The following is an 18,594-nucleotide window of genomic DNA, read 5'->3' on the forward strand; positions in this document are numbered from 1 at the left end:
TTTTTAAATTATATATAACATTGAAAAATAAATTAAGATCTTTATATTATTAAAAATTATTTTACATTTAATTTAGTGAATATTTAAATCTATTAATACAAATAATATCATTACATTAATTAGAAACAATATAGAAGATAATAGTAATTCAATCAATTTAAATATTGTGCCTTTTTAACATATTTACTTAATCTTCACATTAAATAATATTTAAAATATATAATTATAAAAATGTTCAATTATTCAATGACAATTCTCTATTTTTTTGCTTTATTTCGGATAATCCATTATTTTTGCAACATTAGGTAATGCTAATTCCATAAAATAATTTAAAATTTTTAATTTTAATAAATTCAAACATTAAAATAACTTTTATAAATTTAATTTCAATTTTTCGTAATAATACACTATCTATAGTTTATGGATTATAAATCAAAATTTAAAAGTAGTGCCATATTTTAAAACTATAAGAATCTTAGCTGATAAAGAACCTTCTATAAAAACTAGGGTAACAAGATCTAGGGTAAGTATGCAACAGTCATTTAATACATCGTTGGATCATTTGCAAAGAGAATTACTTACGAAGATGGAAAAATTACATGATAACAATATGTTCAATAACAGTGATAACATTATTCATTGGATGCATAATAAAAGTAGGGAAATTGTTGCAGAAATTAATGCTAAACCTGAACCTGCAGATAAGAAAATTTTAAATGATAGTTGGAAAGTTTGGAATGAATTAAAAACATGTATTGAAGAATACTTTGAATATATTAAAAGTAAAGTCTCATGTAATTTTGCTAAAGTGAATATCAATGATATTTCTGATTGGATGTATAATAAAAGTTTACTCATTGTAAGAGATATGAATTTAAAAGATGATCTCGATGAAAAAAAATATTTAAATGATACCTATCATATATGGAATAATATGACAGAATCTCTTAAAAATCATTTAGTGGAATTACATAATGACACAATAACAAATAGTAGTTGTATAGATAAGGATTCATCAACTACAAGTGTGCTATTACCCACATCTACTTCGTCACCTAAATCCTTGACTTCTACACCTACACCTACTTTATCTTCAATACCTACATTATCTTCATCACATGCTACATTAAGCACATCTGATTCATTATTCACATCTATTACTTCACCCACATCTACTTTGTCACCTAAATCTATGTCTTACACACCTACACCTGCTTTATCTTCATCACATACTTCATTAACCACTAATTCATCATTATTATCTGATTCGCTATCCGAATCTAATCAGTCACCTCTACCTTATGCAACATCCTTACCTAATTCATTAGCAACAACAGATTTGCTTAAAGTAAATGCTACAGATCAAACAGAACACTTATCTACGTTATTATCCTCAACAAGTGAACATGAAAATATATCTTTGGAAAGTTCATTATCACCTCTTCCTGTAGATCATACTGTATCTTCTCCATATCTTACATCTGTTAAATCATCTCCATTCAATACATTATCTGTAAATGATTCTTTTTAGGTTGATTCATTTACTTATACCACTCCTGGAAATCATAAGGAAAATTTCTCTGCAATTACACCTACAATTGTAAGTGAAAATATAATTCCATCTACAAATAATGTAACTCCACTAATTCCTGAAGGACAGGTTAATAGTGTATCTAATATGACATGCACAAGTTTGCTATGTGGACCAACGGTTGCTGCTATATCTATTCCACTTGTTATTCTTGGATGTGTATTTTTTTTAGTGCTCCTTTATAAAGTAAAATAAAATTGTATTTGCTATTATGAATAATTTTTTTTTTCTATTACAAATATTTGTTCAAACTTAAATAATATTAATACAGATTAAATTTTAAATTCATTGTTTTTAATTCATATTATAGCATACTCCCATTGGATTAATGCTTGGAAGAGATAATATAAATAAAAAGAAAGGAAGAAAAAGATTACATGATAGTTCAGTAAATATTACTGTGAATTCTTCAGAAGATTTAGATAAAAAAGAAGGAAGTTCCAAGAGGAGAAGACTTAATAGTTTCCTTAGAGCTTTTGGTTATAAATACAGACGTATATTTCCTTTCATAGATGATGAAGAAATTCACTAAAGAATTATATTGATGAAATTTTAAGAATATATAAATTATAATGTTGGTATATAAATAATACATAATAAATAAGTGTTAAATTGACATAAATATGTCTTTTCTATTTTTTAATCATATGTTTTATTAATATTTTATAAATATTGAAAGAAATATGTTTGCATAAGTTACTTGTTTTCAATTTATCTTCTTATATATAAAAGAAATAAATATTAAGACGAAATAAATAGATCTTTTTTATAAAGAAAAACGTACTTTATTTGTTTGTATATAAATTAATGCTTTTTTATGCTTTATATTCGTACCTCAAATAAAATTTTGAATGATTTTTTTATTTTGTATTAAGTGTTTTTAGAACAATTATATAAATAACTACTGATATTGAAATGTGAAAATACATCGAAATTTTTAATTGAATTACCTTTATCATTAAAATTACAAATAATTTTTTATTTTATAATTTATATATTTTTATATTTTTCTATTATATAAATAAAAAAATTATTGTAATATAAAGTTTTTTTTTTTATAATATATTTTCATCTAAATGTTAATTAAAGTTCATTTTTTTATAAAAAATTAAAATTTATATTATCATATGTACACTTTTGTAGATAAATAAAATTAAATTTTCTTTGAAATCAGTCTATATTGATTACAAATACTAAAAATAAAGTAATATCATACAATTACATATTTCATATTGAGAACATATTGTTTATCTGTTATGATTATTTAATATGCGCTATTAAAGTTGCATAGTCCTTTTTTATTATATCCTTAATGGCTTAGTTAACATTAATATTACCTTTCTTCCATTTATATTTTTAAATGCACTATTCTTATGATTGTGACTTATTAAACATCAATTAAATGATTTCGTCAGATTAACAAACAAACAGATTAATAAAGAGTATGTGTAGTAATTTCCACTAATTTTAATTAATATAAAAATAATATTTGTAATTGAGAAATCTATATATAAATAACTTACTTAATTAAGCTTTTACTATTTCGGATGTATTTATTTACTTTAATTTAACCAATGTTTACTTTGATTAAAAACTAAAATCCTCATTAAAACTATCAATTATATATAGAATAATTTTAGAATAAACTAACAAATTTAAATTATAGTTATTAGCAGTTTTTTAGAAATACATAAACATTTAATAGTAATAAAAAAAATACTTCTTATTTCTTTTTATTCTTCAAGTTTAATTTTTATTAAACCCAAAACTTAATTCCTCAATGAAGGATATTGTTTTACACCAGAAAAAAATTTTCTTTTTTTTTTTTTTTTTTAAATTAAACTAAGTAAAAAACAATCAAAGAAGCAATTTAAAACTAAAAAAAAGCAAAAAAATTTTTTTTTACTTACATACATTCTTTAATAGAGAACTTTCATAGTTAAGTTATTATTTTCTACTTAATTTACTAGCTATTATTTCATAGAAAGTTAATTATACTTTTTATTAATAAGATTATTATTACTATTATTATTATTATTATTTATTCATCTATGTTTTTTGTCATGCCTTTTTATGTTATAAAAAATAACATATTAACAATATTATAAGTTTTATTCCTTGCATTAATATTATATTATTTGCTCAACTTATTTCATCACTTCTACATATATTTTAGGTATTCTTTCAAATGACTTTTTTTTAATTCACCCATTTTATACTTTTTTTCATGTGGAACCATTGATACTTTTCTTTAGTAATACTTTTTATGGGCTCTTTAATATATGTTACTAATCTATGAAAAAGCTTCTTATATTATTTTGAAAATATAAGATTTTATTAAGAAAAATCATAAGGAAGAAACATATATAAATATAATGTATGTATTTTACTTAATAAATTATTTAAATAAATATGTCTCAATTAAACTAATATTTCATATATTTTATATTTTGTATATTTTTTAAGAACGACAAATATATTTTAATAATATATTTTTATATTATTAATAAGGAATGGTAAATAGAATTTTTTAGTAACACTTTTCCATAAATGCAGTATGTTAAGTAAATAAGTTAATTATTTAAGTAAAATGTTCATAAAATACCTGTGAAAACAAAGAAACTTTACAGATGTAAAAAAAAAACTATATTATTTTTTTTATATTATATTAATTAATAAAGAATATTAATTACTATTTTAATCTTTTAATGAGTAATTAAATATATAATGAAGATTTAGTTATGAGTATGTGGTATTTATGAAAATACTCTGATGTTTGTGCTAAAAATATATAGTATTTGTGTATATGTTAAAATAATAAAGGAAGATAATTTTTTTTTTGTGATATATTTGATTATGATTATCTCTATTTTCATTATATTTATTTCCTTAATTATTTTCGTTTAACTATATAAATTAAGGAATTAATTTTTAAAAAATACTATATTATTATTAAGAAAATTTTTTTTTTTATGAAATATTAATTTGTTTAATACAGGGATTATTTTTTTTGTATTAAAATATTTTTATAATGAAGAATTAAGTCATAATAAGATTATAAAATAATTTTTGTTAAATTATTTAAATATTTCTTGTTAAAAAATTTATGTTAAGAATAATGAAAATATTTAATTAACATATTTATATCTATATAGTTTTAAATATTACATGAAATAAACTATTTACTTAGTATTATGTAGTGTCATTATATAAAGTCTTTGTATTAATTACAAATGTATTCTTATAATTAAAAATATTAATATTGTTTATTCCACATTCTTTTAATTTGTTCTCTCAACAAACAACAAAAGCTTAATTAGAATTTAATAAATTATATACATAACTTTTGATAAAATTTGTTAATTATTTTTTAGGATAATATATTTTTGTTAATGAAAATATATCTTATGTTTTGGAAGAAACAATAATTAAATTTAAAAAAAGGACTTTATTTAAAATTAGAAATGAAAAAAAATTTTTTTTCATTGTAAATTTCCTTTAATAAAAAGAATAAAAAATAATTTTTGTTGAAAAACTTTAATATACATGAATTACGATAATATACCTTTATTTATTTTATTATATTTTGACAAGTATCGTCTGCTATTTAGAAGCTAAAAATATATTATAAATTTTTTTCTTTTAATATATAACATTTATGTATTCTAAATTTTCAGCATATATTAAATATCATTTAATATGATATACTATCTTAAAAAAATATATTATTATATAAATTCTTTATATCCCTTCAATATATAAATATCTCCTTATTATATACATTAATTACGTGAATAAAAACAGAGTAAAATAAAATAAAACACTATTAATTTATATTTTATCCTCATGGAAACCTCAATAATAATAATATATAATAATATGTTTTTACATTAATTATGAAAAAATAAATAATAGAGACATAATTATATGAATAAAATTATACAAGCAAAAGAGTTCTGAATATATATATCTTAAGGATTTACGTCATATGAGACACATTAACCTTATAGAGACTAAAAATATTCAAGCTGAAAAAAATTATATTTTCTAAGCTTAAGGAATCATGTGATATGAAATATAATATATATATATAAGAATTATAAAAGCATAAAGTTAAAAAACTCTATTTGATAGAAAATAAATTCATGTAATCTAGCAATTTCTAGACATGTGTTTTATTAATTGCTATTCAATAACTTTGCTAAAGTATTGAACAAACAGATTAATAAGGAGAATATAGAATTTCCCATACTAATTTAATGAATTTACATGTAATTTTAGTTCTGTAAACCAGTAAACTGTTATATATATACAGTCAACCTTATTGAACATTTATTATTTTTTAATAGGCATTTGTATATTTTAACAAAAATCACTATTTTTATTAAAAATTTAAATCCTCATTAATTAATGATTTTAATTACATAAATTTCATTTATATTGACATGTTTAAGGTATAGTAATTCAAATCCATTTCTCTTAATTAAATAATTAACAAAACGTAAAATAAATATATATACTGTAAAATGTGAAAATTTTATCATTATTAGTACAAAATTTTCTTACATAAATTTTAAACAAAATATACTACAAGAAAATTTTTAGTCAACAATTTTTCTTTTTTTAATTTTTTGATAATTTTTTTAATTTGTTAAGATTAATAAAAATATCTTTTATATATTTTAAATTATGAAAAAAAAACAAAAAAAAATTAACAATTTTTTTTTTTTTATCTGGCATTTGCATGGGGATTTGTGAATTATATTATAGACCTTTTTTTGTATAATATTTAGATGAATAAACAGAATAAAAGCATTTTATTCTGTGCATGCTAAATTGTGGAAACAATATGCAATCATAAATGAATATTATAAAATAATTACTCAAAAGTATGTACACCAAAAAATTTATATATACTATCAATGAAAGAGAGTATACTTAAAAAAAAAAATTTTAATAAATAACAATTTTTATTTTTTTTTATTCGTGTATCTGCAATTTAAAAAAAAAAAAAATATATTATGTATTTTTTTTAGGTAAACATGATATACCAAAAAAAAACAATATATTATGAAAATACATTTTTTTTATTTTTTTTTTTGGGCGAAATAGAGTATGTGTGCAAATTATAATATAGAGTACATTTAATTTTAAGTTAAAGGACTTTAAAATTTACATATTAAATTACATAGAGCTTACTTCATATTTTCTTAATTAACTTATTTGTTAAATACTAGCAAAGCCATTCAATGGGTGATTAATAAGTCACATGATTATTTATCTTTCATACAGCAATTACTTTTTATTTCCAAGAGGACTAATATCTTTTATTAACAAATACGCAAAGAGTAAAACTTATTCGAGATGAGAAGATTTAAATTTACAAAATATTAACGCGTTAATACATACTTAGTAAAAATAATAAAGAATGGGACTTATTTTAAAAAGAAAAGAAAAATGAAAGCATTTTCAATAAGAGTAAAAATTATTAAAGTAAAAAATTCATAAAAATTGAAATAAAAGTAATAAAAGATAGAAAAAAAATATTAAAAGAGGCAATATTTATGATCATGACATTATGTTTATATAAGATGTTTATTATATGATAATGATTAATAAAAGATGTTATTAACCTTTTGAAATAATAGTAACTTATTAGAAAAGTAAGAAGTTATCCATGCATATTTAATTTTTATAAAAAAAAAAAGTGATTACTCTTTTTGTTTTTCCTAAGGTTTTTTTATTAAATCTTTTTTTAAAAAAATATTATTTGTTTTTTTGAGACAATTATTAATCTTTGATAATTATTCTTGTTTTTATTATAATTTTGTTGGTGATAATTTTTATTTTTGTTAGCAGAATTAATTTTTAAAACTAGAAAAATTAAATTTAAAGATAAAAGAAAAACAAAAGGGACCTTTTCTTTATTTCTATTTAATTTTTATATATTTTTAAAATATTGTTAATATTTCTATTTTTAATTTGTTATTTTATATTCAAATGTTATAAATATAATTAATAGTTTTAGCAAGAATTTATGCTTTTAATAAAGCAAAGACAAATTTTTATTAAAGTGGTTGATAAAATACATTATAAATCTTTTTGAAAATTAAAATCAATAGCTGCATAGAAAATACATAATTAGCCATTGATTTTTTAATTATCTATTCAATGATTTTGATGGCGTATTGGTTTATTAAATATCTGTTCAATGACTTTCCTAACATTAAACAAACGAATTAATAAAGAGTATGTATAGTAATCACTATTGAACTTAGTTTTAATTTAAAAATTTTTATTTTCATTAATCAACATCAAATGCTACTTATTAGTTAATTATTTTTTCTTTATATTAATTTACAAAATACTACGCCATGTAATTTCTCTCACATTACATTTAATATAAAATAGACATTCTATAACAATTCATACATTATCATCTCTAAAAAAAAAAAAAAATTTTTTTTTTAAGATCACATTTTTTTTATATTTTTCTTTTTAATTGTAAATATACACACAAAAAAATATAGCTATTTTTTATTTGTTTTTTTTTTTTAGTGTTAATTTATAAAAGTTATTATTAGCCTTTTTTAGAATAAAAAATAATAGCTGTATAGAAAATAAATAGTTAGCCATGTGGTTAATAAAAGGTCTTATTAACCTTATTAGATAATAAAAGGATTAGTTATATGAAGGATACGTAGTTGGTCATGCACACACAAAAAAAATAAAAAAAATGATCAATTTTTTTTTGTTTTTATTTTTATAAAAAAATAAAACAAAGTCCTTCATAAAAAAAAAAATTGATAAAAATAAAATCAATTGGAAAAAGATCTGTTACCAATAAGAATGATATTAAAAAAAAAAAAAAAAAAAAAAAAAAATTTTTTTTTTTTGAAAAAAGAAGTATGATTTTAATGAATTTTGTAAGAGAAATTTTATACATATAACAATAAAATTTTAACGTAATTAATATTTATATAATTAATTTGTATTGTCACTAATTAATAATGTTTGTTAATTCAACAGAAATATATTTAAATTGCTGAACATAACTCATAACAAAGAAACAAGTAATTTACATTTAATTAATAATCAATGTTCAATAAGGATTTGAATTTTTAATAAAAATAAGGATTTTTATTAAAGTAAATAAATGCCTATTGAAATCAAAGAATGTTGAATGAAGTAGATTACATATTTAAGAATCACACGTTAAAAGCATTTAAAAATATATATAAATATATAAAAACTGTAGAGGTAACTCTACATGCTCTTTATTAATTTGTTTGTTCAGAATTCTAGCAAAGTCACCGAATACACAGTTAATAAATCACCATGCAGGGCTAAATAAAAAAAAAAAATTAGTGGATAATTTTTTTGTTTTTCTTTTTGTAAACCTTTAAATATATAAAAAAAATATATATATTTTTCTTAATATGATTGAATAGAAAATAGGAAGAAAGATTTGTTGACTAAAAAACTTATGGTAGTTTATTTTGTTTAAATTTATATAAGAAAATTTTATATTAACAATAATAAACTTTTCATGTTTGTAATAATTATATAATTAAACTTTATTTCATTAATCACTTATGTTAGTTAAATTGAAAACAATGGACTTGAGTTGTTAAACGTTAAATATAAAATTATAAGAAAAATATATTTAAGACTCAATGTTTAATAAGGATATAAATTTTTAATAAAAATGGGGATTTTTATTAAAGTAAATAAAAGCCTCTTGAAAAACAGTAAATGATCAATGAAATAAACTATATAAATATAGTTTACGGTTTATAGAATTAAAATTATACTTAAACTTACTAAATTAGTAGAGGAAACTCTAAATGCCCATAATTAGTCCGTTTGTTCAGTGTTCTAGCAAAGTCACTGAATAGGAAACTAATACGTCACCGTGAAAATTCTCTAGTTAAAAAATAAAAATAATAATAATTTATTTAATTTTCATGTATTTTTAAAGATCGCTAGTAATTTTAATATAAATTTGATAGTTTATTTTAGAAGATTATTTTACATATAATTAGTGGTTTAAACGAGGTTTTATACTTTTTATAAAAATAAGGATACTCTCAGTAGAGTTAATAAATGATTTTAAATAATAAATATTCAATAATATGATTTATATTCATCATGTTTACCAATTAATAGTATTAATACAATTTTTGCGATAGTTAAAATTAGTAGAAATTACTCTGCTATCTCGTTATTAACTTGTTTTTTAATTGCTTGGTATATAAATAGTATTGTCGATATATTTTAAATAATATTTAAATAAATAGAATAAGTAAAAACATTTTTATTTATGCATGCTAGGTATATATAGAAAATGTGAATACATAAACGTGTACAATGAAAAAAAAAAATATATAGATTTATTTTATTATATTTTTCTCTTTGCATATGTGTACTTACAATTATAAAAAAAAAATATATTTATTTTTTTTTCTATATGTGTGGTTAATAAAAGGCTTCATTAACCGTTTTGGAAAATAAAAGGACTAGTTAAATGAATTATACGAAGGTGGTCATGCACACATACACACAAAAAAAAAATTAATGATTTTTTTTGTTTGTACTTTTTTTAAAAAAAAAAGTACAAAGATTGTCAGGAAAAAAAAATTTGATAAAAAAAAAAAATGTAAAAATAGTCAGAAAAAAATTTAATTAAAAAATCAATTTTTTAAAATATTTGTTACTAATAAATAAATAAAAAAAAAAAAAAAAATAAATTTTTTTTTTTAGAGAAAGGAAATGAAATATTTTTTGTGATGACTTTTGTAAAAGAAAATTTTATACATATAACAATAAAATTTTCATGTAATTAATATTTATATAACTTTTTGTATTTGTCAATAATTGTTTATGTTTGTTAATTCAACGGCAATATATATTAATTGCTGAATGTAACTCATAACAAATAAAATAGTAATTTATAAAACATTAATAATTAATGTTCAATAAGGATTTAAATTTTTAATAAAAATAAGGATTTTTATTAAAGTAAATAAATGCCTATTGAAATAAAAGAATTGTGAACGAAGTAGATTATAATTAAAGATTACTCGTTCAAAGCAAATAAAAATATATATAAATATACAAAAATCGTAGAGGCATCTCTACATGCTCTTTATTAATTGGTTTGTTCAGTACTATAGTAAAGTCCCCGAACACACAGTTAATAAACCAACACTACAGTGCATATCTCTTTAAATATTATAATAAAAAAAAAAAATTATTTTTTTTTGCACTCTATTATATATATTTATTCTTTTTTAAGATATAAATTAGGCATATATAGAAAAAAAAAAAAAAAAAAAAAAAAAAGACCAAAATATGAACATTAGTGATAATTTTTTTTTTAGATATGTATCTAGGTAGGATATACTATAAATAATAAAATATTTTAATATTTTATTATTATAATGCATGATATTGAATGTATTAATGTGTCGGTTAATAAAAGGAATTGTTAACCTTTTTTGATAATGAAAATAAGTATCTATATGGAAAAAACGTAGTTAACCATGCAAGCAATAGATAGATAAAAAAAAAAGAAAATTATTAATTTCTTTTGTTTTCTTTCTATAAAGAATATATATAAAAAAATATATTTATTATTTGTTGGGAAGAGATTTAATAATTGAAAAAAAATAATGGTTGAAAAATATATTAAGTAGTTTATTGAATAAAGGGTTTTCTTTTACAGGGAATTTTTATTTTGAATTTATATAAGAAAATTTTATATTAACAACAGTTAAATTTTCATGTTAGTATTGTTTATATAATTTAATATGTATTTCATTAATTATTTATGCTTGTTAACAAGAAAACATCGGGTTTGAGCTACTAAACATTATTCGTAATATTATAATTAAAATATATTCAATTAAAAATTAATAAGAAAATTTAAATTTTTAATAAAAATAGATATTTTTATCAAAGTAAATAAATGTCTCTTGAAAATAAAGAATTCTCAACTAGGTAGATTACTTAAATACAGTTTACTTGTTTTATAGTATTTAAAATTATACATAAATTCATCAAATTAGTTGAAGTAACTCTATATGCTCTTTATTAATATGTTTGTTTAGTGCTCTAGCAAAGTCATTGAAGAGATAATTAATAAATCACCTATTGAATAGTTATATCTTATTATATGCATTCATTTTAACAAAACGTATTTAGAGAAATGTCTACCAATTACTTATTATGAAACCACTTAATGTAGACAATTATAAACTTTTTATGTAATATCAAATAAATAAATTCATTTTATATCTTACTTTTTCAATCATATTTTTCAATAATTTTTATTATATATTATTATATCTTATTTTTAAACTTAAATTTTTTGTAAACAAAATTATTTTAAAAAAAAAGAGTAATCATTCATTTTATTTTTTTACATTCACACAGAAAAACTACCAAAATGAAAATATAAATTTCTTTTTTAAAATTGATATACACACACTTTATTATACTTGTTTCATTAATCATATCATTGTAAACATGTCTTTAGATATGTATTTTCATATAATTATTTTTAAATACTAAGTCTTTTTTATGTATATTCACATAAGCATGTTTAAAATATCTTGCTTACACTAGGAACATTTTTATGTAGTATTTTTCATATATTCAAATTACGATAGACCAATAATATCTTTTATTAGCAAATTGATAAAAAAGTTTAACACAAGTTCTCATTTCTCATAAAAAAAAATAATTAAATTAAAAAAATATAAGAAAATTTTCTTTCTCTTATCTAGAGAATATATATAGATAATTTACTATTTTCATTTTAAGTTACTAACTTTTATTTCATAAAAGGTTAATAATACCTTTTATTAATCTATAACGAAGTAGATATTACACTACAAGGTCTCTATTAATTATACATTTCAAATAACTACAAGATCCTTTGAATGATTAATTAATAATAACTTGTACTAACTAGGAAAAAAGATGATAGAGAAAGCGTAACATAGATTATCGTTATTTCAATAAATATAAGGATGATTATTTATGCACTATTTCACATAAAAAAATTACATTTTAAGATTTTTGTGGTTTTGGGTTGTTTTAAATGGTATACCTTAAAGTTGTATATTTTAACATTACATTGGAAAAGCACATATAATATGCAAATTTATAGTTCTGAGAGGTGGATAATTTGTTTTTATTTCCTTTATATTTAAAATACAAATCTTCATAATTACAAAGAATAATTGATATTTTTATGAAATTAACTCGAGAGTAAAGTGCTTGTTATAATGAAGATATAATTATTCTTATATGGACAATTAATGAGAATTTTCATATATTAAGAAGAATGTTAATAAAGTGAGTTATCAATTTTTTTAGACGTAAACTTATGATACACACAACATTATGATATTTGAGAACTTTTTAAAATAATTAAAAAAAAGATTGATAATTGAAATGATAAAAAAAACAAAATAGTATTCAAGAAGGTATAAATTTATGAAATACACTTTTTTTTTTGAAAATTTTACATTAAGAGTATTAAATTTTTTATGTAAAAAAATTACAGTAAGTATATGAATTTAAATTCAAAGAAATATTTTTCTTTTCTTATTTAAATTTTTTGAAGATATGTATCTATAAAGAGAAGAAAATAAAAGTATCGAAATTAAATATTTTTATTAAAGATTCTACTTTTATATTCAAGTAATTATGTTGATAATACACGTTTTAGCTTTTGCATTTTTTGAAAATTGAGTATTCACGAATAATATAGGATTTAAAATTAATCACATATGAATTAATTACAGCTATTAAAGTGGCAGTGATTACATACCTTTTATCAGAACGTTTGATCAGCATATCACAAAAGTATTGTATAGAAATATGATGAACTATAATGTTAAAAATTAAATTCTTTTTATTTTATATTACTAAAATTTAAATTAAAAAAAATAGTATAAATATATAAATGAATTTTTTAATACAACTTTTCCTTTACAAATAAAATAAAAAATCTAAAAGACTTTACGTAAGCTCATAAAGAAGCATTATTTGATATATTTTACATAAAAATAACAATAAGATATAATTAATATTATTTATTACAATGAGGACAATAAAATAAAAAAATTTCATAAAATTGTTTATAAACATTCCTCTAAAGTTACAGATAACTTTTTTAAATAATCAATTTTTTATCATTTTAATGAAAAACATCATCAATATTATACTTAAATTATTAATAAGTTTTTATTTTTTCTTAAATAATAATACATTTGTATTTTCATTTATTTAAAGAATTTATAAGCATTTTTTATGTCGTACATTTATTTAAAATATGGTTAAAGCATAACTTTTAAAAACATAAATCATTTATTGAACTATTTAGTAAAAAAAATATATAAGATAAAATATTTAAATGTTAAAACTATTTATTATGATAATCTAGTAATTTTAAAATATTTTATTATTTTATTGTTTCTTTCTTTAAAAGTCATTTAGATTAAAAATCTTAAAAAAAATTATAGTGTATAAGTTTAAATAAATGTATATATTTATTAAAAGCTACAAATATTACCTAATAAAATAATAAAAAAAAGAATGCTAATATGTAGTATTCATATCTATATGATATATAGTCAAGTAATGTAAAAATATAAGAACAAATGATTCATGAAATCCTTTTTTCAATAACAAAAGGCATTATACGTTAAAAAATTTATAAATATCTATAATTGTAAAAAATTATTGAATTTTANCGCAAATACAAATACATCTACAGATTTATTTACACTTACGCCTACAAATTCAAGTATTAATTCCACATTAATTACTAATAATTCTCTCTGATATGCCAGTCGCTCTTATGTACCTCAACACATATCCCTGGTTGTGGAGTCTTCATTATTGGTGGTGAAGTAGTCATTGACTATTTCTTGTCAAGACATGGTGAAATTACCTTTGAATGAAAAGACTCATGGGATAGTACTACAGCAGTGATAATGCAGGGCTTAGCATGTGCTGCAAAATCTGTTTCAGTGTGGTTATCTGTGTGGATCACCTTGCTGCTAAACTACCAGTTTTCTGTGACAAGTATAAACATCTCTCTTGCACTGTTAGCACAGACTACAGGCACTGCAGTAGATGTGCATCCAAAGTCATGCTACAAATTATGCTTGTAATTCAAAGTGTGTTTGCATATAGAAAAATAAAATCAAGAACTATTTAGTGGATTATGTGAGTGTCTAAAGCAATCTGGTTGCATGAAAATAGAGTGCAGAATAAACTGGTTTATTTTTCTGATGGATGATGCTCCAGAAACTATTTACCTGAAAATGACAAATGCAAGATTAAGGCAGGAAAATGAAATTATGGGGATAAATTATACATAATCACCATGGAGAGAAAAGGTACTGGAATAGAAATTCCTCTGTGGTAAATTCTTGGAAGCTCTCATAAAAACAGTGGATTATTGATTTCAAGATCATGAACACTTGCCCAATATTTAATGTGCTAAAGTAAGTGGCAAGTAGGACTGGAAAACGTGCCAAGTGAGAAAAAAATCACTTCCTCTCCTTTGTCACACTTTTTATATATCAATGAATTTGCTCTTAAAATGTCTGTCTAGATAAAAGCATCTTGCAAGTAATTATCCTAGAATATCTATATGGTCCATAACGTTCATATTTAAATATATTTCTTGAAATATCATTTGAAACATTATTTAAGGGACGATATAATTTAACTAATTTCTTATCCAGACTACAATATGATTTTTCAAATTTATTTTGTTTTATAGAACATATACTCATACGGCATATCGCAGAGTCTTCTTCAAAATTTTCGCATCCTTCATTATATAAAAGAGCCATTTCTGAATGTAAAATAAGATATATATATTTTTCTTACTTTTTACTCTTTATGTCTTTGTAAATTTTTGACCTTAATATATTTTTGTAGAGCTATTTTTTTTTAATAATTCATTTTTTGTAAATTTTATTATATTTCTCATAAAAAATATAGTTTCTAGTGCAATAGATAATATTTATAAAAATTAAAAACTAGATATAATTTATTATTTAAATATTTACGTTTAATTATATTTTTTTTTTTAAAAAATATATTTTTTTAAATTTAACAATAATAGGATATTCTTTATTTATACTTATCATTCATTTATGTCGTACATTTATTTAAAATATGGTTAAAGCATAACTTTTAAAAACATAAATCATTTATTGAACTATTTAGTAAAAAAAATATATAAGATAAAATATTTAAATGTTAAAACTATTTATTATGATAATCTAGTAATTTTAAAATATTTTATTATTTTATTGTTTCTTTCTTTAAAAGTCATTTAGATTAAAAATCTTAAAAAAAATTATAGTGTATAAGTTTAAATAAATGTATATATTTATTAAAAGCTACAAATATTACCTAATAAAATAATAAAAAAAAGAATGCTAATATGTAGTATTCATATCTATATGATATATAGTCAAGTAATGTAAAAATATAAGAACAAATGATTCATGAAATCCTTTTTTCAATAACAAAAGGCATTATACGTTAAAAAATTTATAAATATCTATAATTGTAAAAAATTATTGAATTTTACTAAAAAAATCACATTTATTTTTCATGAATTACAAATATATCCTCATTATATTCTATGGAAATTTTTATTTATTTGTGAAAAATATATTTTTTTTATATATAAAAAAGGAGTTTTTATTTCAATTCATTTATATAAGATTTTTCCAATATTTTTTTCAAAAAAAACAATGTAAGAAAAACATTAGCTTCTAAATTGGATTTTTCATAATCGCCACCTTTATTACCCATATCTTCGGGAAATAAGGATTTCAAAAAATCAGTAATTAAAAAAACATTCTCCATCTTTAGTTGTGCACCTATTATTAATTTTCTAAGATTTACTATATTTAATCTTGATGAATAAAATTCATAACTCTTTCTTAAATTTAATGCAATTTCTGCAACCCTACTTTTTTTAGTACTTAATTCTTCAAGTAAATGTAATTTCATGTCATGAGGTAAAACTCCCTCTGTTTCATTTTTAGATTTTGTAGTTTTTTCTGGCAAATTCATTCCTTTCAATGATTTACGGATATCCAAAAGTTCATTTATTTGGTTCAAAAAATTTACAATTTTTACTATTTCCATATAGGCTTTATACAAGGAAAGTAGAATTTTAAATTTATCTCCTTTTTTTTGAAGTGCAGAAAAATATTCAATAATTTTTTTTTCTTTAGTTATATTTGAAACAAAGACTTCCCTAGATTTTTTATGGCACTCGAAAACTTCAAGCTCTTCCTTGATATAAACATCCAAAAGTGACTGGATAGCTTCTTTATCATCTAAACTTTTCATATTATTCATTAAATAATTTTTACATTTAATATTATATTTATAAAAAAAATTAAAAATATTTTCCATTTCCATTAATTCACATGACATATTTAATAAATTTAAATATCTTAAATATTTCTGTTTACAGCTGTTTAACGATCCTAATATTTTTTTTTTAATTGATAACAATGATTGCGTTTTAAACATATATGAGTGTTGTTCAGATGTGCCTCCACTTATAATTGATGCTTCAATGGAATTTACTAAATTTTCCATGTTATGCAATGATTCTGTAAATTGAATAGCATTCTTATTTTTTGAAAGTATTCTGGGAGGATTATATGCATAATTAAATGTAACATTTTTCATTATTAACACTATTTCAGACTCTCTCCTAAATGTGTGATAATGAATTTTCATATTTTTTATAAAATCTAAAATGCACTCCATTCTATTATATAATTCGCTTGTGTTATTGATTTTATAATTTATTTTATAGTTAAATGATAATACAGATTTGTAAATATTACTTAATTTACTACCTTCTTTATAAAATTTGGAAAAATGACTATTAAATATCGATAAATCTTTTAAACTAATAACCTTCAGTTCTTCATCTACAACTTCTTGCAATTTTTGTATATTTATATTAAAAGCATGTGCTAATTCATTGTATTTGAAATATAAATGATTGTTAATTTTTTTTAAATCTTCATTTATCCTAGTTAAATAATTTGGATCAATTTTAAAAATGATTTCTGGTGTGATCGGATTAAATGAAGAGCTACTACCCCCATGAGAATAATTCATTAAATTATTCCTACTTTTTTTCTTATAATCATCCCCTTTTTCAATAATTTTTTTCTTCTTTGCCTTATGTCCAGTATTTTCTTCTAACTTTCTTTTTAGTGAAGCACTAGTACATGGCTCACCATCATCCCCTTTTTCACTAATTTTTTTCTTCTTTGACTTATGTCCAGTATTTTCTTCTAACTTTCTTTTTAGTGAAGCACTAGTACATGGATCATCATCATCATATGGAACTCTTCTATAATTAAAATTAAATAAAATATATATATATATAAAATGCTTAATTAAAATAAATAAGTTTCTTCATGAAAAAAAAATAAATATATATACTTTTCTACAGGTGGACCATAAGTAGTATTTTGTGTGTTGTGGTAAATGCTTTGAGGGTCAGTTGATGTATCATCATCAAAAAATTTTTTTTCTATGGAATCCTTTACATTAGGGGAACTATTATACCTAATGATGGAATATTGTTCAGGAATAAGAAGAATATATACATTTAAAACATTTAATTAAAATATATAATTAAGCATAAACAATAAAAATAGGTATACCCTTTTAAGGATAAATCAAGAGGCATATATTGAGTCTTACGGTGATCCTTTTGCGATGCACATAATATACTTTGATGATAATTTTTTTTTTCAATTAAAATCTGTATAGGAGAAGAAACATCTTCCATGTGGGGTGATGATTCCTGTCTATAAATGAAAAAATCACGTTTATGTGAAACATTTAATTAAAATAAAAAGTTTTTTATTTAAAATATAAAAAGAAATACATACCGTTCTAAGGATATATCTAAAGGAGTA

The 18,594-nt window shown here is 20.0% G+C and overlaps 2 protein-coding genes and 1 pseudogene across 3 annotated transcripts, besides 5 other annotated features; 1 reads left to right on the plus strand and 2 right to left on the minus strand.

Annotated features, from left to right (window-relative positions):
• The first annotated feature begins 246 nt into the window (after window positions 1-246).
• Window positions 247-2,123, plus strand: PGAL8A_00185800 (annotated as a pseudogene). The gene is made up of 3 exons: window positions 247-305; window positions 418-1,777; window positions 1,902-2,123. Coding segments are annotated over exons 1-3 (1,641 nt in total).
• A 3,639-nt stretch (window positions 2,124-5,762) lies between these two features.
• Window positions 5,763-6,164: a repeat region.
• A 2,062-nt stretch (window positions 6,165-8,226) lies between these two features.
• Window positions 8,227-8,927: a repeat region.
• Window positions 8,928-9,094: 167 nt separating this feature from the next.
• Window positions 9,095-9,504: a repeat region.
• A 727-nt stretch (window positions 9,505-10,231) lies between these two features.
• Window positions 10,232-10,799: a repeat region.
• A 264-nt stretch (window positions 10,800-11,063) lies between these two features.
• Window positions 11,064-11,753: a repeat region.
• Window positions 11,754-15,210: 3,457 nt separating this feature from the next.
• PGAL8A_00185900 (fam-e protein, fragment) lies at window positions 15,211-15,471 on the minus strand (the record flags this gene model as incomplete). The annotated part of the gene is made up of 1 exon (XM_028670542.1): window positions 15,211-15,471. One exon carries the CDS (start codon window positions 15,469-15,471, stop codon window positions 15,211-15,213), a length of 261 nt encoding a protein of 86 aa, XP_028527284.1.
• Window positions 15,472-16,333: 862 nt separating this feature from the next.
• On the minus strand, window positions 16,334-18,593 carry PGAL8A_00186000 (Plasmodium exported protein, unknown function; the record flags this gene model as incomplete). The annotated part of the gene is made up of 4 exons (XM_028670543.1): window positions 16,334-18,020; window positions 18,113-18,238; window positions 18,337-18,483; window positions 18,568-18,593. Coding segments are annotated over 4 exons (1,986 nt in total), but the record flags the coding sequence as incomplete, so codon positions are not given.
• Between the last annotated feature and the right edge of the window lies 1 nt (window position 18,594).

This window comes from Plasmodium gallinaceum, assembly GCF_900005855.1.
Source record: "Plasmodium gallinaceum strain 8A genome assembly, contig: PGAL8A_v1_69, whole genome shotgun sequence".
Lineage (NCBI taxonomy): Eukaryota > Apicomplexa > Aconoidasida > Haemosporida > Plasmodiidae > Plasmodium > Plasmodium gallinaceum.